General features: G+C 39.4%; 2 protein-coding genes across 5 annotated transcripts in view; one reads left to right on the top strand and one right to left on the bottom strand.

Annotated features, from left to right (window-relative positions):
- stil (STIL centriolar assembly protein) overlaps positions 1-13,155 on the bottom strand; it is a 30,523-nt gene extending 17,368 nt beyond the window's left edge. The window contains exons 1-10 of one of the 2 annotated variants that reach the window (XM_022218073.2): positions 12,775-13,155; positions 10,907-11,014; positions 10,013-10,128; positions 9,690-9,877; positions 2,913-3,154; positions 2,750-2,833; positions 759-845; positions 442-589; positions 259-362; positions 49-157 (exon numbers count right to left, since the gene is read on the bottom strand). In XM_022218073.2, coding sequence (XP_022073765.2) covers positions 49-157; positions 259-362; positions 442-589; positions 759-845; positions 2,750-2,833; positions 2,913-3,154; positions 9,690-9,877; positions 10,013-10,128; positions 10,907-11,014; positions 12,775-12,854 — 1,266 coding nt within the window. In that variant the 5' untranslated portion in view covers positions 12,855-13,155. The remainder of the gene's footprint in view (positions 1-48; positions 158-258; positions 363-441; positions 590-758; positions 846-2,749; positions 2,834-2,912; positions 3,155-9,689; positions 9,878-10,012; positions 10,129-10,906; positions 11,015-12,774) is intronic. The other variant, XM_051960518.1, reaches the window with a different exon arrangement.
- A 1,885-nt stretch (positions 13,156-15,040) lies between these two features.
- Positions 15,041-24,782, top strand: part of LOC110968942 (polypyrimidine tract-binding protein 1-like) — a 36,396-nt gene continuing 26,654 nt past the window's right edge. Inside the window, exons 1-2 of one of the 3 annotated variants that reach the window (XM_051959980.1) lie at positions 15,041-15,128; positions 22,085-22,118. In XM_051959980.1, coding sequence (XP_051815940.1) covers positions 15,121-15,128; positions 22,085-22,118 — 42 coding nt within the window. In that variant the 5' untranslated portion in view covers positions 15,041-15,120. The remainder of the gene's footprint in view (positions 15,129-22,084; positions 22,119-24,782) is intronic. The other 2 variants (XM_051959982.1, XM_051959983.1) reach the window with 2 other exon arrangements.

Genomic DNA, 24,782 nt, shown 5'->3' with positions numbered 1-24,782 from the left:
TTAGCAGACAATATTTTTCCCCTCAACCTGTCCTCAACTACAACTGACCTGCTGAGCTGGGGGGTGAGGACTTGGGGACGGTCGTGGAGAAAGGTCTTCATCCTCAACTCCAGAGTCTTGGTCACTAATGGAACGACCAGCGATGGGAGTGGAGATGCTAGGAACAGAAGATATTCAGATTAACATGTCCATCAGTACATTTGTTTTCCTTTTGCCAGTCTTCATTGATTGGTGCTTCAAAAAAGGGACATTTTCTACCTGGTGAAAGTGCTCTGAGCCTCTCTGAAGGCCTCCATCTGTCTGCTGTTGACCTCTGAACTCAGTTCACACTGAAGACTCTGACCGTCCACCAACGCCACCTGCTGTCCATTCACAGGCCATCATGAATCGATGAGCAACAGTTCAATCAGCTCCACTCATCAACACAGTAGGTGCTGTTACCTGGTAGTAAGAGTATGACTGAGAGGCAGTCAGCAGCTGGCAGTCCAGCTGTGGTCCTGGTCTGGAAGCTCGACACTGGTAGAACTGAGGAGCTCTGTGAGTCGAACTGAACAAAACGAGCAGGAAAGAGCTGCTTTCTGACAGAACTCTGAAACAGCAGAAACACACCAAGTCACATATGTGCTCGCTGAAGGCTGCAAGGCTTTCTATGAACAACAAAAAACATATCAACATGATATTAGAGAGTTGTAAGTATAAGGACACTAGTACAATGTTATACGGCCTCACTATGAGTCGCATATATTTCCTGTCCTCACCTGTCCTGGAGGGAGAGGCTGAACATGAACCTCAGACACCAGGCCCACACCTCAGGGTTGTAGATGTGTGTGACTCCACTCAGCCAGCTGTCAGATGACAGGAAATACAAAATACAAAGAAATACCACAGCCAGATTAGGAGAAAATCAAAACTTAAAACAAAAGAAGACTTTTTTCAGATTTTAGAGTTCCTTCTTTGGCAAAAAATGTTCACTTTGTTAAACTCTGATGATATCATAATAGATGCCATATTGGCATGAATGTAAAGGATGGTACTATTCAAATATGAGTTGACAAAAGAAAAAAAAATGAATTCACTACGCAAAATAAAATAGCAAAGCAGATAAATGGTGAAAAAAGCTATTTTACTAAAATGCAATCGGCATTAGGCATTGTGTCAACTCCAAGTAAACGTGTAGAAAATGTTAAGAAGGTTAGACCTCGGTTTTCATTAGGTTGGGTCTGTTCAAAGTTGTGACTACGTGGGGGTGTCAGACCTGCCAACCTAGGCGAAATATTTTGCGTACCACTTAATCTCACACACGCACGTGCAAACACACACAGCTCGCGCTCATGTCGATAGGAAAAAAAACTCTCGGTGCTTATTTCCCTGATAAGACATCGTATTTTCAACGTGATAGTAACGTTATTAATAGTACATATTTGCCAAAAGACACACACACACACACACACACACACACACACACACACCATTTTACCGTTTTAACTGCCAGCTGCTGCGGGTGGGGACACAGAGAACGGGGAGAGAGGCGGAGGGAGGCAGAGGAAAGGAGAGAGCGGGCCAACAAGGGTTCGGCAGACTCGTTATTCTCCGCTACTCTATGATGATTGGTTGAAATTGCACCACTAAACTGCTGCATCATGTTGTCAGGCATGAGTATTGCACGTCCACATTTCTAACAGCACTCACAGATCTCTGCAGCTTTTTGAGTAGTTTAATGAGGCGGAGCGTACCAGCGTATTTTGATGTCAAATTGCGTACCTGCTACGCAAAATGCGTACAGGTTGGCAGGTTTACATGTCGCCTATTCCTCCTGCGCCAAACATAATGGATTAATCCTGGAAAGCTATCAATGTAGAGCTTTTCTCCTTATGAAAGTAACACTAGTGACTGTCTGACTATTGGAAATTTAGTTTGTAATTTGTAAAGACATGATCATAATGAACATAAAAACTTTTTTCTTTTTACTTTTAATCAAAAACTATGCAAGATATATCCCATGGACTTCAAAAGTCCCTCAATTCTACAGTATATTGACCCATGTATTCTTCAGTTACAGAATTTTCACAAAGTACTTTGTGACTGAAGAGTTTTGGTTTGGTAGGAAATTATCTAGGTTTAGTATGGCCTGAGAACCACGCAATTTCTGTCACTCCCAGAACAAAAATGCACAGTGTGAGCACCACCCAGAACATTTCGTCTGTGCATGTGTTGTTGATGATCAGCTATAGCAGGGTTAGCCTTGAAAGCCTGAAGTCATTGTACCAGTTTCTTTAAACAGGTATGATGTGGTAACTCACTCTTCTCGGTTAGTTTGAGTATTAATGAGCCTTCCTACAGCCAGGATCTGTGAGCTCTCTGCTCTCACTGTATGAATCGGTCGACCAGCTGCCATGTGGAGTACACACTGACTGTATTTACCAAGTGACAATTACAGAATTTTTTTTTTTTTAAAACAAGACAAAACTGTAAAAAGATGTTAAAAAGGCTGCAATACATTTTTAAGGCTGCCACTGCATTGCTTGCTTTAATATTTGATTCAGTAAATCCTTCTTTTGCACTTGTTCAAATAGAAATATATTAATTATATATTTGACAGCAAATACCTCAGAGTGCTTTATATGAACAGAATTCAGGGTTTTAGAGCTTAAACCATTACAACATGAATTTCGGCAAATAAGGTGCTTCTCAAAAAAAGCACAGAAAATGTACTGAACTGACTGAACAAAGACAGAACAGGAAAACTCACATTCCGACCAGTGGCAGGCTGAAGGCTTTAGGATCAGACTCAAGCAGCAGCAGGAGTTTCCTGGTCTGATCCATGGTCAGAAACCTGGAAACAACACAAACAAATGATGGAAACTGTGATGGGACTCCATTAGAAGCAGTGCAATGTCTGTCAGTGTTCTTACCCTCTCTGACGGCTCACGGCTCGCGGCTGGCTGATGCTGGTCAGACTCCTCAGCAGGGCAGTGGGGATGATAGGAATCACTCTGACTGGCTCCACGTCCACACCGACGGACGGACAGACAACTGACCAGCTGAGGCTGAACACTGCAGCGTCAGACTGCTGAGAGCAGACCACACAGCCTCTGACCTTCAACAGATGACACAGATCCAGAGTCTGTCTGCTGCTCACAAAGTGCTGCAGCACCTGGAACACAGTAGAAAGCATTAACATGGGTTCTCTGTATTAACTATTTTAACATTAAAAGCACTTCTTTTCCTACCCTTTCATAGAAAAAAACAACTTTTTTTGACTAAGAAAATCTTATATTTATTTCATGTTTTTGGCTTCATCGTTTCATTCTGCTCTTTCCTGCTCTCATTTTTTTTTAAAACGTTTTTTTGTATTTACCCTTTACTACTCAGTGTACGCTTGTCTGTCTGTTAGCAACATTACTCAAAAATGGACCAATGGATTTGTATGAAATTTTCAGGGAAGGTCAGAAATGACACAGGGACCAAGTGACTACATTTTGGCAGTGATGTGGCTTTTAGTCTGGATCCACTGATTTCTGTATCACTGGGAGAAGCGGTACGGCATCACTGTAACTATGACAAGTGAACACGGTCAGCTGCCTGCAGATGATCCACCACTGCGAGATTATTGGGATTTATCCGTCAGAAATCATACAAGGGACAACTGATTAAATTGTGGGAGTGTTTCTGAATCCCATCAATTCCCGTCCCCTGCTAAATATTTAAGTCATGTGATTTTGTATCTGTATATAATGTACACATGTATGTCACACGCCTGTGCTCAGTGCAAGCTCATTTTGTTTGTGGGTACATCTATATTAAATGGACACATTTTATGTTGCCGTGATTTCTGACCATCAGCAACTAAGAAACAAGAAAATGCTGGATTTCTAAAAAATAAAAATAAAAAAGCTGCATTTCTGACAATGCAATATGGGGGGATGAACAGCCTTGGCAGAGCACTGTGCTCTCTGAGGGCTTTTCTAGTTTCTTCTGTAATGAATTCAGATCTCTTGCTAAGAAAGCAGTCTACAAATAAAGTCTGCTTATTTGTTCAAAATTCTGTACAGAAGGCAGAATCAGAAAATAATGTTTTCAGGCAGACTAGAAGTAACTTAGTTCTCCTTAAATAATCTGAAAACACCCCAACTAGAGTATAAGCATTCTGTCTTATAGATATTATTTGGTTTATATGAACCACAAGTCAGTCAACTGTCTGCCTGGCTGATGATTATACAACAACTTTTGAACTACTGATTTTAATGATTTGACATTTTTTTCTAATCTGTGTTCCTATTTCTGTGTATAAGAAAAGCAGCCAGAAGCCTCATGAACTTTATTTTTTGAGCTACAATGTAGAAATGTACTGTATTCCTATATTTAATCAAAGCTGTACTTATTAAAGGCATTAGAGGAGATTTAATTTCCTACGACTTTGAACGTAGCATGCGCATGCGCGCATACAACATCTCCCTCACCCCCCTCTAACCACCCCCCTCTTAACATTTACGAAGAAACGCCCCCCTCCAGAAACTTGCGTAGCACTCGTGAAGTTGTCTTTTACGGCTGGGTCCCCCTGGATCTTTATCTGCCATTATGTCAAAAAAGATGAGCAAAACAAGTCTCCAGCTAACTACGAAGCTATACCAAAGCAACACATACACAAAACACGTAAGTCCAAGGCGTACGTAATCTACGTAACTACGCCTGAGCCGGAAGATTTTTGATTGACAAGAAAGGGAGCAAACCAAACGCATCGGTCCGAGCGCATTGATTGGCTGATATTTTTCAGGTCCTGCCATGTCCACAGTTATTTTTTTAATTTTTAATTTTTTTAGAAACCATACATACAAGTTCACTAAAGGTCAGTATATTCATTTTATGTGAATCAGACAAATTAAACCAAAAAAAAAAAACATCATCCATAATGCCTTTAAGTACTTAAGTCACTTTTGTGATCTAATGCAACCCAGTAAAACAATTCTGCCATTAAATTTGCAGCTGTCGGACTGCGTTGACAAAAATTGAAAATAATGAAATCTTACACAGGTATTCCAAGTAAGAAAAGTTGGAGTTTGTATCATTGTAAATTCTGACAATAAAATGTTTATGTTTACACAAACGATCAGTCATTTGCCCCCCTGATTACTGATCCATCGGGCAGATCCGTTAGAGGTTAGAAGATATACAAGATCATTGCGTAAGTTAAGATGAAATGGGGCACATGTCCAAATGCCCTTACACAAGTTTAATCCTCATTATGATGATGTAGTGTCATTATGATGGGATCATACTGGTGAAAGATTAGACGTTAATAATATCAGCTGTAATGGGTCTGGAGCACGTTTTATGACACAGAACATAATCCTGCAGGGTTGACTTCAGTTCCCCACCTAGCATTCTTCTTAAAAACAAAGTTCACATCAGAATAAAGAACATCAGAACTGTGTCCTCAGTGACAATAAGACAACCATACTTGGAAGAAGGACAGAAAAAAAACTCCTTCTGGGTCACACATTCACTGGTCACTTCATTAGGTACACCTTGCTAGTACCAGATTGATGTATTGTTTGTAGAATAGATTCAACAAGGTGTTGGAAACATTCCTCAGAGATTTTGGTCCAAATTGACATGATAGCATCACACAGTTTCTGCAGCTTTGTCAGCTGCACATCCATGATGCTAATCTCCCATTCCATCACATCCCTAAAGGTTCTCTATTGGACTGAGATCTGGTGACTGTGGAGGTCATTGGAGCACAGTGAACTCACTGTCATGTTGAAGAAACCAGGATGAGATGATCTGAGCTTTGTGACATGGAGCATTATCCTGCTGCAAGTAATCATCAGAAGATGGTACACTGTGGTGATAAAGGGATGGACATGGTTAGCAACAACACTCAGGAAGGCTGTGGTGTCTAAATGATGCTCAATTGGTAGTAAGGGCCCAAAATATCCCCCACACCCTTACAGCACCATCAGCAGCCTGAACCGTTGATACAAGGCAGGATGGAGCTATGCTTTCATGTTGTTTAAGGCAACTTCTGACCATCTGAATGTTGCAGCTAAAATGGAGACTCATCAGACCAGGCAGAGTTTTTCCAGTCTTCTATTGTCTAATTTTGGTGAGCCGATGTGAATAGTAGCCTCCATGTCCTGCTCTTCGCTGACAGGAGTGCCAGCCGGTGTGGTCTTCTGCTGCTGGAGCTCATCTTCTTCAAGGTTCAATGTGTGGTACATTCAAAGATGGTCTTCTTCATACTTTGGTTGTAAATAGTGGTTATTTGAGTTGCTGTTGTCTTTCTGTCACCTCCAACCGGTCTGCCCATTCTCCTCTGACCTCCGGCATCAACAAGGCGTTTTTATCCAGAGAACTGCTTTTTGGGACCATTCTCTGTAAACCCTGGAGATGGTTGTGCATGAAAATCCCAGTAGATCAGCAGTCTCTGAAATACTTAGACCAGCCCGTCTGGCACCAACAACCAAAATCACTTTAATCACCTGTCTTCATCCTAATACTCAGTTTTGAACTTCAGCAGGTTGTCTTGACCACGTATACATGCAGAAATGCATTGAGTTGCTGTCATATGATTGGCTGATTACCCGCATAGCGAGCAGTTGAACGTGTGTCCCTAACAAAGTGGCCAGTGAGTGTACATGAGATGTTGCCAGAACAACAGAGAAGGCTGGACATTACGAGGCAGGAAGTAATCTCATTACTACTGCGGGACAATCAATAAAAAGAATGATTTCCAACTGCAGCTTTTTCATGTGCATCAGCTGATCACAGCAGGACTGTAGCACGAGCATGAAGAGATAGCAGAGAGACAGACTGTACACTCAGAGCCATGTAGACAAAGAGATAACTAACCATGGCCATACCCAACACTCCAGCTGATTTGAGTTTTAATGTAGGGGTTTTTGATAACTCAACACAACCAGGCAGGGCTTAAAGTGAGAAAAAATCCTGAGCCTGAACTTCTAAGATCCAATTTATAGTGTCAATAAACGTATTTAAATGTGTTTTAAAACTCACTAAAACACAATATATATGAGATTCTATTAATTCAGAGCAAATAAGAGGTCATCTGGTGGAAATAATGCCCATTATGATCCCACTATTTTATTGTTGCTCAAATGTAAAACCTTACTTGGCCAAAACTCAAGGCATTTTAGAAAGTGCCCCAAGTCTGATTTTTTTTGTGTTGATGTTTCAATACCACATCACTATAATTGCAAAGATTTATTTTAGTATAAAGGGGAAAAAAATCATGAAAATCAAGTACATGTATGATTAATAACTTTTAATAATTTTTATCTCTTCAGTAAGAACTTAAAACAACACCAATCACAACAAAACTGCTACAAAACTATGCTGCTTTCCTTCATAAGGCACAATTTTTACTTACATTATCTCAAGTGTCAGTCTCAAGAGAATATTAAGTGCTTGGAGAATACTGTTTGACAAAGTCATTTCTTTTTTGCTTTGTTTGTGAATTTTCTGAACATTTTGTTTTTAACATGTTCAAAATGTTGTTTGTTGAAATAAACTGCAAAACACAGACAACAGAATTAACTTGTTTAATATTCTTTGGAACACTACAAGAGAATAAACTGTCATGTCACTTGCTATACCAACTTTGTATTTAAGCAGGTAATAAAAGTACTAGTATTAATTCTTAAATGCAATTTTAGTTATTGCCTCACAATATAAGATACCTCTGAATAAGTTGATCATGATGCTGACTCTCTCAAACTCTGTAATTAGCAAAGAAATCCGGGCCTTCCTGATCTGGTTTATCTGGGTCCTGGTGGCAATGGACTGCACATGCTGAAGAACTTCTACTCTGGCCTTTTCCTCTGGAGTCAGCCCATTTCTCACAAAGCTCTGATTAAGAAGCCCTCTGTAGCACATAACCACACATACGCATGTTAGTAACTGCTCATTTGATAAACCTCAATAATCTGTGTGATTAGTTTCAATCATTTGATTTTCAATTTGAACTGACACACATTTTGTTTGTTTTTGGTAAGGGAAAAAATGTATTCACTGTATAATTTGTTCAGTCGGCTTTCAATTTAAATGTTGTTTCTATTTTTATCTATATTTTGGGAAGAAAGAACAGTGAAAAGCAGGCTAAGAACATTCTTATTTAACTATCCATTATTCATTTCACACAACCCATACGTTCGTTCTTTTCTTACTAATAATATTTGCTTTAGATTGGAGATTTTTTGTTTGTGGCTAGACATCATTCAGATGCATAAGGTCAGAAAATCTGCTGAGAGCTATTTAACTCATTATTACAAACATCCTATATGTCCTCAAATAAAAAAGGTTCATATCACCTAAGCTACATTCAGTTTGTGCATATTTAACTAAACAGATGTTCTGAGTAGAATAATGGGACAAATCCGTATGGCTTGATCTTTGATTTTTTTCCTTTCAAAATAAAATCCAGCAAACTAAATAGCTGTTTCGTTTTTTCCTTTTGTCGTTGTAAAACATAGAAAATTTTTAAAGATTAAGAAATCAAACAAAATCAACAACTTCTGTTTTTGTTACTTTTTTTAAATTCAATACCTAAGCCCGTTTGTTTTTATTTTGTGGCGAAACCATGGGGACTGTGGGGCGTGCACACGCATCGCCACTGACGCACTTAGGCCAATGGGGCGAGTCAACACACCGCGGCTCAGGGATCGCGGCAGCGGCTGCTCTCTTTGTTAATCAGCAGAGACACATCCTCTCTCCTCTGTCACACAAAGTCTGAGCAAACTTTAGTATCTGCGTCTTTGGGCTAAACACAAGCTCCAACGCTATTGACCAGTGATCAGCTGCTCGATTCTTCACCGCACCACTCACAGATTGGAGCTCCGTGCGCTCTGGAGACACCAGGCAGTCACAGGGCTGGGACACGTGGAATGGGTATACAGTCCAAGCAGAAATAAAATAATTTGCAATATATATATCAATGTGTTTCCAGTAATTAGCTTTAAATATAATTACAAAAAACACCAACAAATATTGCAAGTTTGGATTTTGTTTGTGGGATACTGTTATTTCTTATCAGTGGCTCAGCAGCACTGACGATGCCGAACCAAGAGGGCGCAGCATATCGTGCGCCCAGCAGTCGATGCGCACTAGCAGTTAGAAAACTGTAATTGGATAAAAGTTCTATCACAAAGTCGCATGCCTAGACAGAAGGTATATATTTTTTAATGTAGGATTTGGAGTTTGATTGATTAAAACGGAGCAACTGAATGCACAATGACGCACATGCTTGGAGCCTTCGGGACGGAGATGGATGAAATTTTTTAAATGGTACACTTCCATGCGCCGGAAAACTTTAAGCCCTGCAACCAAATATGGAGTGTACAATAGAAGATAAGTATCTGATTGATGATACTAAGAAAGCAAACCAACTGGAAGCCAAGCAGTCACCAGTCTGAATAGGCATGATTTGAGCAAGCATTGCAATATGTAAATGACATCAAATTCAGAGTTTGCGAAATGACTGATGTTTGTTTTGTTTCATGTCTGAACTCTGTAGTACAGTTAATAAAATATCTAGAATAATATCTCAAAAATTGTGAAAATATGAAAACAGCTGCTAGTAAAATCTGATGCTTCAGTTAAAAAGTAAAGAGCAGACGTGCAAGTTGTTCACTGATTTTGTTCCTGCACTCAGCTGAAACGCACCAACTCACCTTAAAGCAGTGATGGAGCTCAGCCTCTGACTGGACAACAGCATCGGGCATCATCTCAGTCTGAGTGGAGAACAAACAGGGAACCAGGACATCTCCAGGCAGCAGAGCAGAGGGAACCCGGCCTGAGGCGCCGGCCTGGTCCCGACCCGGATCAAAGCGGTCCAGAGTCACTGTAATCCCCTCCTCATCTGGACCACAACCACACACAGACGACAGACAACAGGATTCGATATGAGTGCATGGTGCCAAACAGACACATTGATAAAGGATTATAAAAACACTCTGGACCAATCAGCGTTCAGGAGGAAATGATGAACTCTGACCTGAACTGACAGACACCGACCCCAGGAAGAAACAGTGGAGGCGGGGCTTGTTTGAGTGACGGGCATGACGCTGTGCCAGACGAAGTGCTTTCTCCAACAGCACCAGCCGAGGTTTCCTGCAGAGAGACACAGTTCGTTGTCAGAGATGGGACTCAGAAGGTAGAAGCAGAAGGTGAGTGTTCAGATCAAGAGTCTAGGTGGAGGTACAGGCCTCCAGAATGACTTCTTACATTGGTTGTGAAGCTGTGTCCAACTTTTTCATTTATGTGCACTGCAAGTAACTGCTCTGTGCTGTGTTGTTATGAACACAATGCTGTGACACACCAATGTCTACTAGGATCAGTGTTAATGAGTGTGGAGCTAGCAGCAGGGGCTAGTGGCCAGTTTATTACTGACTGGACAACAGTGCAAACATAATTACCGTGGACTCCTGGCCTACCCTGACGCCCCACATGATTTTGGCCAGACTTGAGGCATTCACAGTGTTTACAGTTGACATTAGACTGTGTGACAGCGTAACGGTCAAAGCAAATGTCATTTATAGAGCACCTTTAGAGCAGGGTTCATGGAGTGCTATAACAAACAGAGCAAAAGCAGGATATCCAAAACACAAAATAACAACAAGAAAATCAAACAAAACCAGGCAAAATTACAATGAAATTAAGTTAAAGTTAAAACAAGAAGACAAAAAGATGGCAAAATAAAAATGTAATATGTCAATATAAATAAATATAAATAGATCAAGAAAAACCAGAAAAACGATGAGAAAGCAGAGGCAGCCAGTCACAGTTACTGCAGTGCCCCATGTAAGCTTGGAAAAACTGTAGACATAGTGCAGCCGCTTATCATCGGAGTATAAAATCCAGTTCTAGTAGTCAGCAGATGTGCCTTTACCTGTGCGAGCAGAGTTGGAGTTGGAGCTTCTCTCCTGTCGGGCTGCTGTCCCACAGAGCTGATCTGGATTTGGGGAAACTCAGCTGAGTGAGAGAGTTCACTGAGGCTCTGTACAACAACACAGAAGATAACGGGTCATAAGATGACAACTGGCTGGGAACTTTCAGATTTGTGAAAGTTTTATTCATTGAAGCACAAAAATGTCAGTTTCAGTGTTTTCTCCAGGCAGATAAGAGCAGAGTAGGTCTGGTTCAAAGATCTGGTTACAAGTAAAACAAACTTGTCACAAATTGGAAATTGTGTAATAAACCGTCTTTAACCTCCACTTTATCTAGTCTGCATTTGACAAGTCTTGTTGTAGTGTTTTTTGATCTCAAACTGGTCGAATGTGGTCTGAAATCTGAATTTTTTTTAAAAATCACCCTGTTTTGTGCTTTCAAAAAAGGAACAATGATTATACTAAAGTAAAACTTCAACTGGAGTCTATTTGGTAATGACATCCAGGTCTGATCAGTGTAAATGTGGGTTTTGATGATGGGCTGGATGTTGTCTGGTGAAATTCATTATTTTCATCAACAGCATATCTATCTGTGTGTAGATATCAATTACCATAAGATAAATATTCAGTTCACTTTCATTTTATTTATACAGTGCCAATTCACAACATAGGTTATCTCATAGTACTTCACATAGTAAGGTGAAGACTGTAAAGAATCATAATCTCTGTCAGCTGACCAACATGTTGATCATTCATGTTAACTAGTGATAGTCATAACTTAACAGACACAGTGTCTGCTTAATAGCAAACCTCAGAAACAAATGATTGTGTTACACTACTAAACATAGATTATGAAGAACACACAAGCATGGCCACTGTCATCTCGTACATTAGGGATCAACTGCAATAGAGTATATCTTCCAGCTGGTCTGATTACTGAGAGGGCATATCTGTTGTCCTTCTAAACAAGTGGCTGAAATCCCCTGTAATTCCTTTATTGTTTTAATGCTTCCTAACGGTTATATCAGTTATGTCAAACATATGTCCCGCAGGCCAAAAGTGGCCCTCTAGAGGGTCCAATCCGGCTGTAGGACGACTTTGAAGTGCAAAAATCAGAGAGACATTACCTGCAAATTCTAAATTTGTAAAACTGTAAATTTAATATACTTTGAGATCTAATATATTGTTCCAGATACCTGACACTAAATGTTTTGTGCCTTTGTAGACACTCTGATCTGGAAGTTGTGATGAGTAAATGATCAGCTGAGACAAAATATTGTTGAAATTGCTATAATTTTTCTTCAGACCTTTCAGGTTGTTCATAATGTTTTCTAAAAAGATAGTTCAATCAATGTGAACATTTTCAAAATTGTATTTTTTTGCACTAACACAAAGGGAAAAATTTGAAATTGTGGTTATTTATAGGTTAGGTTAGTTTAGTATGTTCTGATTTTCTGGTCTGGCACATTGGAGAATTGGGTTGAATGTGGCCCCTAAACTAAAATGAATTTCACACCGCTGGTTTATTGTCTTAAATGAAATGTTTTAACGCGGAACTTGACGTGCATTGCTTCGACCTTCTGTTATTTTTACCACTAGTTATGGAAACATTTTTCATGGATACGACTATAAACACCTGGAGTTTGTTCTGATATGCTGACTGTAAACAACAGAAACACTAGATACACGAAGCGAACCCTGTGTGCCTCGAACTGGGAATAGTGTGGTTACAGTTCACAATCCACCAGGTTCGATTATCAAGATTATTTTGGAAACTAGCTTAAATTAAATTTAGCAGGTCCTGACACCCAACCCTGCAGAACCGTACCGTATTCACAGCTGACTGTTAACTTGTGTACCAACAGCTCACCTTCCTCTCACATTCTCCGGAGTTAAAACCTTCTCGAAGACTCCACACGGCATAGCCTGGAGGTTCACCGGGCAGCTCATCCCTGCTTTGACCGACAGAGTGGACCTATGCGCGGAAAATAAGTGCTCGATCAAAAACACTTGCTAACGTTTATCGGCTACGTTAGCTGACCGCTCGGACTGCATCAGCGCTCTCCGTTTGTTTCACAAACGCAACGGAACTCGAATCTGTAGGATGGGAACTGAAAGCTTAGAATAGATTGCCGCTTCTTCGAGATGACTCGTTTTTCGGATTGTAGTTCAACAAATCTTAACGGCAAACAATCCACAAAAAGCAAAACTGACTGCAATTTAATTGTGGCGCTGTTTCCAGACTTCACTGGCGGGGCAACTCAATCAGCCAATAGGAAGCTCCACTGTCGCCATCCTGACCAATGACAGGCCATTTCGTCACTGCTGCGCCCTTCTTCTTCTTCTTCTTCTTCTTCTTCTTCTTCTTCTTCTTCTTCTTCTTCTTCTTCTTGTGTAATCTTTTTTTCCAAAACCACAAGCTGAAATGAATGTTCATGACAATAATATTTTTTGTTTAGAGGACACTGAAGAAATCTGACCTTGTGATTATGGCATTTGTCAGAAAGACATAAAATAAATGAGGAAATGACTCAACCTCCTGTTTAAGTACATGAAGGGAAAGTATCGGGTCAAAAGTTTTCAATGAATGCATTGCATGGATAGTACCCATGCAGAATTTTAATGCAAAGTTGTTCAGTTTTACTGGGAACAAAAACACTTATATATTTTTTAGAAGAAATATGTCTACTGGTGTCAGGAACCATCACTTTCCAATGGTGAAAGCCAGTTAGGACATTTTGTGTTGTCAGCAGCAGATTTAAGACAATAAAGCTTAAAAGTACCCTCCCACGTCAATCTATACAGAACCAGGTCACATATTTAACATGATTTAAATCTAATCCTAAGAAGCATGTGTTTCCCTCTTTAATGATATTCATATTTATATGCACAGCTGCATATTGATCAGTGCTTAGCACTGTTACCTTGCAGCTAGAAGATACATGGTTTGTGTCCCAACCTGGGCTGAAGATCTTTCTGGGGCAGAGTTTGCATGTTCTCCTTGTGCATGTTTGGGTTTTCTTCAGGTACTCCAACTTCCTCTCAGAGTTCAAAAATTGTTTTAGATTATGCATCTAGATTGTCTGTAGGTGTGAATGTGAGTGGGATTGGTTGTCTCCATATGTAGCCCTGTGATAGACTGGTGACCTATCCCGGGTGTCCCTGAACTTCACCATAAATCAGCTGGGATAGTCCAGGTTCCTGTGACCCTAATGAGAATTCAGCCGTGCATACCTGTTTATTTACTTTTATACAAAAATGAAATTAAATTCAGTCATATGCTGTCTCTCTCTCTCTCTCTCTCTCTCTCTCTCTCTCTGTGTGTGTGTGTGTGTGTGTGTAAAATACTTGTATATGCAGCTGGATCTTCTTCCAACACACAAAGTAATTTCCTGATGGAGGAATTATTTATCAGCGTGTAACACGACACAGGTCCAGCAGAGAGAAAGAAACCAGCTGCTGAGTGCTGAAGTCCAGAGACAGAAGGACTCAGCAGGACATTGTGACACCTGCAGTTTTAATCTGGCATTAGCATTGCCCCTGCAGTCTGGAAATTTTTTTGAGGACATGCATGATGTTTAGTCTCCTGAGGATCCTTAGAGGAAAACTGTTAGAGAGACAAACGAAATGTTCAGCTGATCAATTAGAGAGACTTGACAGGCAACAGTTTTGAGGAATCATTTCAAGTATTTTCATGTTTTATTTTTTGCAAAAAGAAAGTATTTTCTGGTGCTAGCTTCCTTTAAATATGAATACTTGCACATTTTTCCAGTTTTACATAACAACATATTTTGGGGGTCTGCTGTTGGCAAGACTTTTGAATTTTTGTAACTTGGGCTCAAGACAATAATTATAGTGAGTTTTCACCATTTTTTATTTTTCTGTGACCTAATTAATTTACACTGGGGAAGGCAGTTTTATGAAACGGAAGACAACGCCCACTTGCATAGTGAAAACAGAGTATCCGTTTTTAACTAGGAGACGTGAATCTTCATTGTATACGATCTTTGATCACTGGAATTCTCAGGCCTTTGTCGTTCCGCCCACTGTCCATCCAGCCAATCAGCGCGCAACTCGGACCTGGAAAGACTACAATTTTTGCAAGTCGTCCAATCAGGAAGCTCTTTTGGTCGGACGCCATTTTGTCCGTTTATAACAGCGGTGGTTGGGCTGGCTGCTGGCTGGAACCTGTTGCTCTATAGTTCCGTGTTGTGCAATGGACGGGTGAGTTATCTCATCGACTTACGTTCACACTGCAATTAAATTTAGTTTTTGGCTCTTTTACCTACATCCGAGAGAAGTAACCTAAAAAGATTGCAAGGAAAGGTTTTTCCAGACAACAGACGACATTCTCGTTATCAGCTTCGCTGTCAGGAAAGTTGTGTTTGTGGCAGGAACAGGAAGCTAAGCTACCTGTGTTAGCTGTATTGTTAGCGTCAGAAAGGGCCATTCTCTGCGGCAACAACTACGCACCAAAGTCCTTTAACACAACCTAGCAATTAGCCTTGGCCTCGTTGACCTGCAAAAACACAATGCTTAAACGAATAGTGCGATTTCTAAGTCACGTGTGTTAGATGGGATTGATAAATAAGTTGTAGGAAGAATGTCCAAGCAGCATACACAACTTCCAATACAGTTTTGCGGCGTTCTCACGCCCACTGCGGTGTACTTGGACGGACAGTCCCTCACTTGTGAGAGCTCAGGTTTTGTTCACAATGACTGTACCTTCGTGTGTTGCATGTGTTTAAGAATTAAGCACTTTCACAATTCACTACTTTGTATGTATGAGAACCTTATTTGTATGTTTTTGGTTTTAGGACTAAGAAACTACTTTAAGATTCAGATTTAAAAAAAAAAGATTTAAGGTGTAATAAGCTCTCGAACAAATGGAGGAAACTCTTGCTAAGTTGTTATAAAAACGGTCGAATTCAGACTAGAGACCTTATTGCCCCACTTGATAATTTGCCACAGGCCATTTTTAAAATTAAAATTACTTCGTAGATTGACTGTGAGTCGACTTGAACAGCTGCACCAGTTGATTCATTTTAAGGGAGAGACTCATGGTGTAACAGGTTTGTGATTTTGAAGGTATGGCAGATATCTTACGTTTACAATCACCAGTTTCTATGGGGTTTGCTTTAAAATTCTGTCTGGACAAGAGCGATCGAAAGTAATGGGAGCCTAAATGGTTTAAAATGTTTTAATTCATACTTCAATTGACTTGTGAGAGTTTAAACTTAAGTCAAATGAATTTAGTTTGGAGTTTCCCTGTGTGCCGAATAGAGGAGTTCATATTTAATGCTGAAGTGTAAATTCATTTTGCATTATGTGTGTATTTAAGTAAAATAGAGAAAGTGCTTTAAAAAAAAACTGGTTCTTTTGCTTGATCTAATGGACAGATTGCAGTAAGTTATCCTGTTTGCAGTTTGTTTTACCTGATCTGTTCACTAGTCAGGAGGTATCCACTGTATTTTCTAACTGCAAATATTAAAAATTTCATGTTAGCTGCAGTCAGGAGACTTTGGGGCGTCTTAGTTCCTGGTGTGAATCCTTATGCTTCGTCAGGACTCATTCGTGCCCTGAGGGGTCCTCTTCCAGCTGGTTTACAGCCTGCACAGTTGTGTCAGCTTCAGCTCCTTCAAATTTGCATGTTACAGCAGGTAGATACAACTGAGGCACTGAAGAAACAACACAAGAAATACAGGCGTACATTGAAGATAAAAGAAAGACTATGTACACCTTTCACATGTACACAAGAGGCATGATGGAGTTACTTGTGTTTTCATACATGTATAGGAAGATGAATTTACTTTTATATATGTATAGATGATAGATAATGTACCCAACTGAAGGACACACAATGCGTAGAATTGTACTTTTATACAGAATAGTAGTGCTACATTTCTATTACTGTAATTACAATCATTATTGGAAATGATGAGGGGAGAGAAAACATCAGTGTAAACATGATGTTATTGCACAGAAAGAGCCGTTAAAGAAAAGTGTTACATGTTGCTGATTGGGAAGAACTATGAAGAGAAAAAACAGTGTTAGATTTGTTGTTCAGCTTTGTGGAAACAGTGTTTCATTGTGTTTTTCACTTGTGCACCTATAGAGGGTTGCACGGTGGTTTGGTGGTTGTCTTGCAGCTAGAAGATCCCCGGTTCACACCCGGTCTGGGCTTGGGCTCTTTTTGCATATGTAGGTTTTTTCTGGTTTCCTCCCACAGTCACAATTGGTCGCAATTAATTGTTGATTGTAAATTGTCCGTAGGTGTCAATGTGATTGTGTATCCCTGTGATAGACTGGAGACCTGTCCAGCGTGTCCTCTTCCTTCATCCTAAATCAGCTGGGATAGACTCCAGCCCCCCACGACCCTAACGAGGATTGAGCAGTGTATAGATAATGGATAGACGGAGGAGCTATAGATTTAAAAAAAAAACAAAAATAACAGTGGCACATGAATTTTATTGCACTGGGGCTACAAGGAGAAAATGCTCTTAAAGAAATCTTGGTATTGCTTTATTTTGTGGGTTTGTAGTTTCGTGTAAACTTTCGAAAAAATGTTGTTGATTCAAAAGTAACTACTCCTGTAACATTGTGACATTTGGGCTTTAAAGAGAAAGCAAAGGATATATGTGTATTGGCTGAAAGCCCTTTGTATTTTGAGGGGAAAAATGGATTGACAAATGGAAAAGCTGATCGAATGAAAAAGCAAACTTCATTATCACACCAGATGCAACCGCAAAAGTCTAACAGTTGTCGTTGACACAAATATTTATATGTTGTTTATTTTAAAACATCTAACTTCGTCATGTTTGCCATTTGCCTCATAAAGGCTTATCAGTCATGAACCATTATGTTTTCAGAGCTTTTTTGATTTTCTTCAAATGCAAACTTTTTGTCATGCATGATCTACATTGAGAATGGGATCTACTGCACAGTGCCCTTCCTGGAAGCACAGAATTCACCACATATATTATAAATGAAAGGGTCTTATCATGAATGAATGAATAGTTACTTAAGTCTAAAAGGAGCCAGTCATTTTCCTCACTGCAACAAGCTGAGATATTTTGTCATAACTTCCAGCATACCTAAGAAGTGGGCTCTGTCTTTGTGTTGTTGGACATTTGTTTGCTGCTTGTAATCACTTTTGCCCACATTTAAGCAGTTTTGTAGTTGAATGTTGTTTTTGTCTCTGTTGCAGTGGATCATGTGTGTATGTTGTTCAAGTGAATGGTCATAGTGGCTGGTTAGAATAGGTTCTACTTTGGATTTAGCATTAAATCCAAAGTAGTATTTGAAGTATTAACTAATTCAAATTCACCAGCTCCAATATGGGCTGTGTGAAAATTCTGCCCTTGTGCTTTTTTTTTAACTATAGGCATTGCTTGCTATTATACATTGTTTTAAAGCACAAAGCCTCATGACTTAAATGGTGTAAACTATTCTGAAATATCAACGCTGCCTGCACTTACACTGCTGCAGGAGCTGTTTCTTACTTTGCTATGTAGTCCATACACATCAACACAGTATCTTTTTACCTTTTCTGTCATTTCCAAGGGCATGTTTTGGTTGCATGCTACACATTGTTTTTACTGTAAGAGTGACTAACAAACAACATGCTTAGGGGGTTTATTTGTGCACATTTTATTTAGGGCATCCTCCTCAAGCCAATACATACTGTCATTTGTTTGGGAGCCCCAGTCAGATCAGAAGCTGATCAGATCAAATGTGAAAATGTTTCTGAAGCATCCTTGAGCACTCCAGTTGGGAATTATTATAGATTAGCTTAATTTGCCAATGACCCAATAGTTGAAGTTAGCTCAGAAATGCATAGGAGAGCAATCTATATATAAATTGGGCCTCACAGGTGTTTTTAAAGCTATAGTGCTTGACAATGCAACATTTGTGGTAAGGATGTGCAGATTTTTTTAAAGAAACTCATTAAATCATGACCACTGAGAACTGAAGGAGAACAAGGTTCAACCAATTTCAATCAATTACTGTCAGAAATTGATTTATGTTGTACTTCTCCCACAACAGAAACTGCAGAGCACATGTTCCGTCTGTGGCAGCACATCTGCTCTCTATCAGCTGGAGCAAGCTTGTAAGGGAAGCTAGTGGCGTTAGTCAGACTTTGAACAATATAGTAAGTCACTCTGTTTCAGCTGGCCATCCAGCTTTGCGCTTGTTAGTCACATCACACAGCATTTCAACTGTGATGGCCAGTGAGACAATGTTTATTTTTAAACTATATGGCAAATATCTAATTATGCTTTTCTTTAGTTTTCTCTGCCGCACCAAAAATGGTGAGTTTTGTGTACCACCACCACATCTCCAATGTTGATCCTTTAGCAATGATTTCCAACAGTCAGTGTAATTGTGGATGTGTGTGTTTTCTGTTGTGGCATTATATTTTCTATTTGCATATTTATAAATTATTTATAAGAAAAGATTGTTTGAAACCTTTGTGTTGTGAATCATTTGGAGATACGATTTTGCTTTTTGCAAGTCAAACATTTATATTCGGATAAACAACATCTCCAATGTGAGGAAAACAATAAAGAAAGTATTTGATGCAGCTGTGGTCCACCTGTTGGTATGATTTTGGTTACAGAGATCATGTCCAGGTGCACAAGTTTGCTGGCAGGTGTTGTTTGTGTGCTGACTGGTGTTGATGTGTGGTCACAGTAGAAACACACAGCAAAGTGGAAGTGAACCTTCAGCTGTCTCAACAGACAGAAGCAGACCAGTGGTCAATTTCTTGCATGGGTCATCAATTTTCTACCTAACAAGACTTGATCATTGTGTGGAAGAGAAGCTTAATAAATCCCCAGTGTTGTAGCTCACGGTCCACATCACAAATGTAGTATTCAGACCTTTAAACATCTTTATGTCAGTCTGTTCCCTGCTGATTATTGAGTTTATTGTTGTCAAAGTTCGCAGGCTTGAGTTTGATGACTGATTTAAATATCAGATGGTGTGTATCTGCTATTGTCTGATATTTCAGTACTTATCCAGATACATGGTCCATGATGATATACAGAAACAACACTGTGTGCAGCGCATCTGATGGCTGTGGTTGCAGGTATTTGTCTGTCTTTTAAGGATTCTTGATATTGATTCCTTGAAGGGCAGGTGGTTCAGGTTACTTACTACAGTAAAGTCCCGCTTTTACATGCATGAGTAATAATAACTTAATTTCTAGTTTTATTATATGCTCTTTTATAGTATACCAGTCACAGAAGACCATTTCTGCAACAAGTGATTTTACTTGAAGTAACTTTTTCAATGCAGGTCATTTACAACAGGGTATTGGTACTTTACTTAAGCATATGTTCTCAGTACTACCCAGATACCCATCTATATCAAGGTAAACAGATGCTTAATCATTATATGTGCTAATGTACTATTGTGACTGTTCTTTAAACAGTGCAGTTACACAGCCACCGTCCAACTACACATCCTCTTTAAAGAAGGTGGTAATGGAGACGAGTAGGCTTCTTGTGCGAGTCTCTGAGTGTGTAATGTTACTACAGCAGCCTCATGTATTCTTCATGTTTAAACACTTACTTACCACTGATAAATATTAGCAGCAGAATCACAGATGAACAGTAGATACCGTAATCGGAACCATAGCTGGTGGTGATGTCTGTTCTAGAGTGTGTTGTGTTCACTTTGACGACACTAAAGTAAAAAATTGCAGTCCAATCCCATCCTTCCAAGACACTGAAACAAGTTGTGCTGTTAATTTCTAATGCAGCAGCTAAGTAGGTAAAGTTAGATTAATGCTAGACTCATGATGTATTGACACAAATGCTTGAGAAGACAGCGAGACACACCTGAATTCCATTCACATGACTGATGTTGCAAATGGATAGCGGTATATGTGGCAGGTGGTTGCAGTACACTGTTTATAAACTAGTGTACTGTAATGTACCGCTAGAGCAATTTTTTTCCAAGAATCAATTTAAAAAATTCAAATGTAGCTTTTTTTAATGATTACATTGAAATTTGAACTTGGAGCTCTATTTTTATGTCTGATACAGGGGATTGGTAATATATTGAATTACTTATGAAAGATGTCCCTAAAACAACAATAGTGCGAGAAATAGCGTAAGATGTGAACATGTGAGCTTTGCCGATCAAACATACCTGAACAAGAAAAGCACTCAGAGAGCACAGTACTCCACCAAGGCTGCTCAGTCTTTGTATCGTTTCTGATGGCTGAAATCTTTAACAAAAAAATTGCACTGAGCTGAGCACAGGTGTGTGTTTGCATGTGTATGTTATGTACGGATACCAAATCACGTGATCAACATATGTAGCAGGCAGCAGGAATTGATGGGACTAAGAAACACCCCCAGAATTTAATCAATTGTTCCTTGTATCATTTCCGACAGATGAGTCCCGGTGGATTTGTAGTAGGATCGCAATCGTGTGATCGTCGGCAGGCAGCCGATATAGTGTTCACTTGTTGTCATAGTTACAGTGACACCGTACTGCTATCTCACAATGGGACATCTTTAAAACTTTAAAATTGTCTGGAAACACCAGACAATTGAATTTCCCTTCGGGGATAAATAAAGTTATTGTATTGCATTGTATTGTATCAGCAAATCTGTGGAGCCAGACTATAAGCCACATCACTGCCAAAATCCAATCAGGTTGTCCACGTGTCATAATGTTGCACAAAGACAAATTCACGTACGCCAATTGTCACATAACTCTGCCATGTTCCTTGGCGGAGTAATCATGGCAGCAAGAGGTGATGACCAAATGAGAGTAAAAAAGGCCATCATACTACAGTAGTGATGTGAAAATCAAGCAGATGCTTCACAGCTGCATAGGTTATTGGACAATTATTAAACTGTCCTCATTATGACTTTGAGTCATCATGAATTATTTTCTTCGTTTGAAACAAAATGCATCAGAGTCACATCCACAAACTTTTGCTCATTAAACCAGGTTTTGTAGGTGTAGCTCTGCTTTGTTCTGAACGTGTTGAAGCCCTACAGTCCTCTCTGGTTTCCTTTCTCTGCTGGGTTTTTCTCGGCTTCTCCCTCCATCTCCTCATACAAACATCTCTTTAACCTCATTATTTTTTCTTCTGTTTTTTGCTATTGTTTTTGAGTTTTTCTCCCTGCTGCTTCTAACACGCTTTCTTTTTTTCACAGCAGTGTCCACCACGATATATCAGTTGGTACTAAGGTAGGCACCTCTGCTTCTTCCTCTTCGTCCTCCTCATCCATTTCCTCTCTGACTGGTTTGGTGCTTTGTTTGCTGCTGTGACCGTCACTGAGTGTGTCTGACAGGATGGAGACGTTGCCATCTGGGAACAATTCAGACCTTTTCCTTGTAATTAGTGTGCAGGTTGCTCAGTTGTTTGTGTCTGCTGAAAGCCCAAACTCTAGCAGTAACTTGCCTTTTAGTCACATTCCGCAACAAGTCTGTGGATAATCAGATTAGTAAACAACAACATGCTTAATACACTTAAAAAGGTTTGCGCTGCTCCTTTTACATAGTTTAGCCTGCTTGGCACAAAGCCAGAGCACAATTCATTCCTGCTGGCCAAAGTACTCATCAGATCATTAGATTCAGTTCTTTGACAATCAGCATTGGCATGTCCATGCTGCAGTGACAGGACCATCACTCTGGGTTTTGTCATCTTCTCCGTTGATGTAGTGTTTGTTTTTTTTTGTTTTTTTTGGTCAAAGATTTGTGATCATGGGTTTGAAGGTGGAGGTCCCTTTTTGAAAACTCTGAGTTCAAGGACGTCAGAGATTTGAGGCAACTGCTAAAAAACGTCACACTGACTAGCTGTGCTTCAGGGTTTATGGGTTAGTGAAGTTTAGTATATAAAAAACTAAACCAGCAGCTTCAGCTTCCTGACCTTGGCCTGCCTGCCAGATATAAGCTGTGAGGAGGGTCTGATATGACTGAGTAAATTATTGTGAAGAAGCATCCCCTTTAGAAGTCTTTGTAGGTGAATACGTTGGACTAAATTATCAGTTTGAATACACGTGTTTTGTCTTTTGGAAGTCAGTACTTTTGCTTTTGGATGTTTATAAATTTGTAAGTTTACCATTTTTTTTTAAATTAAAAAGTTTTTGACACAGTGGTGACCATTTGTTGCTATATTTTTGGTTTCAAAGATTATGTCCATGTTCAGCGGTTTGATCGCAGGTGTAATTTTTAAAGCTAAACTTAAAAAATTTAAAAAATATTAAATCATAAATTATCATCTAAAGTAGGCAGACTTGGAGTGCAGGTACAGCACAGGTCCTCAGACATTTGACTGTCTTGCTTTAAACATGAATAGAACAATATTATATTTGAAGATATATTTTGACATAAGATATTGGATTTCAGGCTGTGATTAATAGGTGTTTTTACAATGATTCATCTATTATTTTTCTGTAAGTTAATGAAATTTTTGAGCTTAGTGTTTTTAACCTTTACAAGGACAAAATATTTTAAAGGTCTCTCTGCTCATGAACAGATAAGGCTTAGGATGGTGTTGCCTTTTCTGACAGTTTGTCTTTCAGAATAACCCCATGTGTGTTTTTCACTTAAAGTGCATTGTGCAAGTGCTGCTGTGGTATTATATCTAAATCTGCACATATTGCTGTTTTGTTATTTCTTGTTTGTGAAGATGATTCTTTGGGCTTTTTTGACTTTATTAGTGACTTGAAACTGGGACAGGAAAACAGAAGAGAGAGAGGGAATGATAGGAAAGAGTTTAGGCTGGAAGTGAACCTCGGTTCACTGGAATAAGGACTCTAACTTATAGTGTGCACATTCTGCCATTGGAGCGGCCAGGGCATCCCGGCTCTTTAGAAAATTTAAGACTGGACCGAAATGGACTCCACTGCAGCAGCCATTTTATACAGCTGTGGTGTTGAGTGCACCTGACCACTGACTAGAGGAGGAGAAATGGATGTTTGTGAGAAAGAATTGAGGCAATTTAGAGAAAAAAAAGGAAAAACCATGCATCAGTTCATAATTTTGATGTTGGCACATTTTCTGTGTCAGTGTCTTTGATTATGCCCAATAATCACAATAACCCTGTTAACATGTTGTTTTTTGGTTATTATCCAGCATTTACACTGTCTCACTACCAACAACACCAGAGAAACAAGGACTTTCATGCTTTTAGAAGATTAACACTATCCTCATAGCAGTTCTTGTGACACCCTTGACCCGCATACTTCTGTTGTGCCTCTGAGTAAAACAAAAAAACAAACAAAAAAAAGTAGATGTTAAAGTAAAAACTCTGCAACACTGTTGTAAACAAACATAGCAAACTGGCTTAGGGGTTCCAAAGTCAACAAAGCAACAGCCTTTGTTTACATATCTACTGTCCAACATGTTAAAGGCAGCTTTGATGACTTTAGAGTTTTCTGCTACATCTTGTGACCCATCATATTCTTTAACCTGAAGTACACTACCAGTCAGAAGTTTTCAAGCACCTCAATTTTTCCAATTTTTTTATTGTAAATTATACATGTTAATGTGTCATTGTACTCTAAAATGAAAGCATCGAACAAGTAAACAAATGAAATTTAAAAAACAAAGCGTTTAGAAACCAAAATGTATTCTAAACTCTAGGCTTCTTAAAGTATACACCTTTGGCAGATATAACAGCTGAAGACACTTATGGCATTCTTTCCAAAAATGGAAATCAAATGTTCTTCAGAAAGTTCTTCACAACTTTGTTGCAGAAGTTCCCATAAATGTGTGATTCTTGTAGGTTGCTTTGCTTTCACTCTTCTGTCCAGTTCATCCCAAACCAGCTCCATAAGGTTTAAGTCTGGAAACTGTGCTGCCACTACACATTTTCAAGCTTACCATCTTGTTCTTTGTTCCTAAGGT

The sequence above is a fragment of the Acanthochromis polyacanthus genome, chromosome 15 (assembly GCF_021347895.1).
Source record: "Acanthochromis polyacanthus isolate Apoly-LR-REF ecotype Palm Island chromosome 15, KAUST_Apoly_ChrSc, whole genome shotgun sequence".
NCBI classification, from domain to species: domain Eukaryota; kingdom Metazoa; phylum Chordata; class Actinopteri; family Pomacentridae; genus Acanthochromis; species Acanthochromis polyacanthus.
The sequence above is the reverse complement of the archived record's forward strand: the minus strand, read 5'-3'. Positions and strand labels throughout refer to the sequence as shown.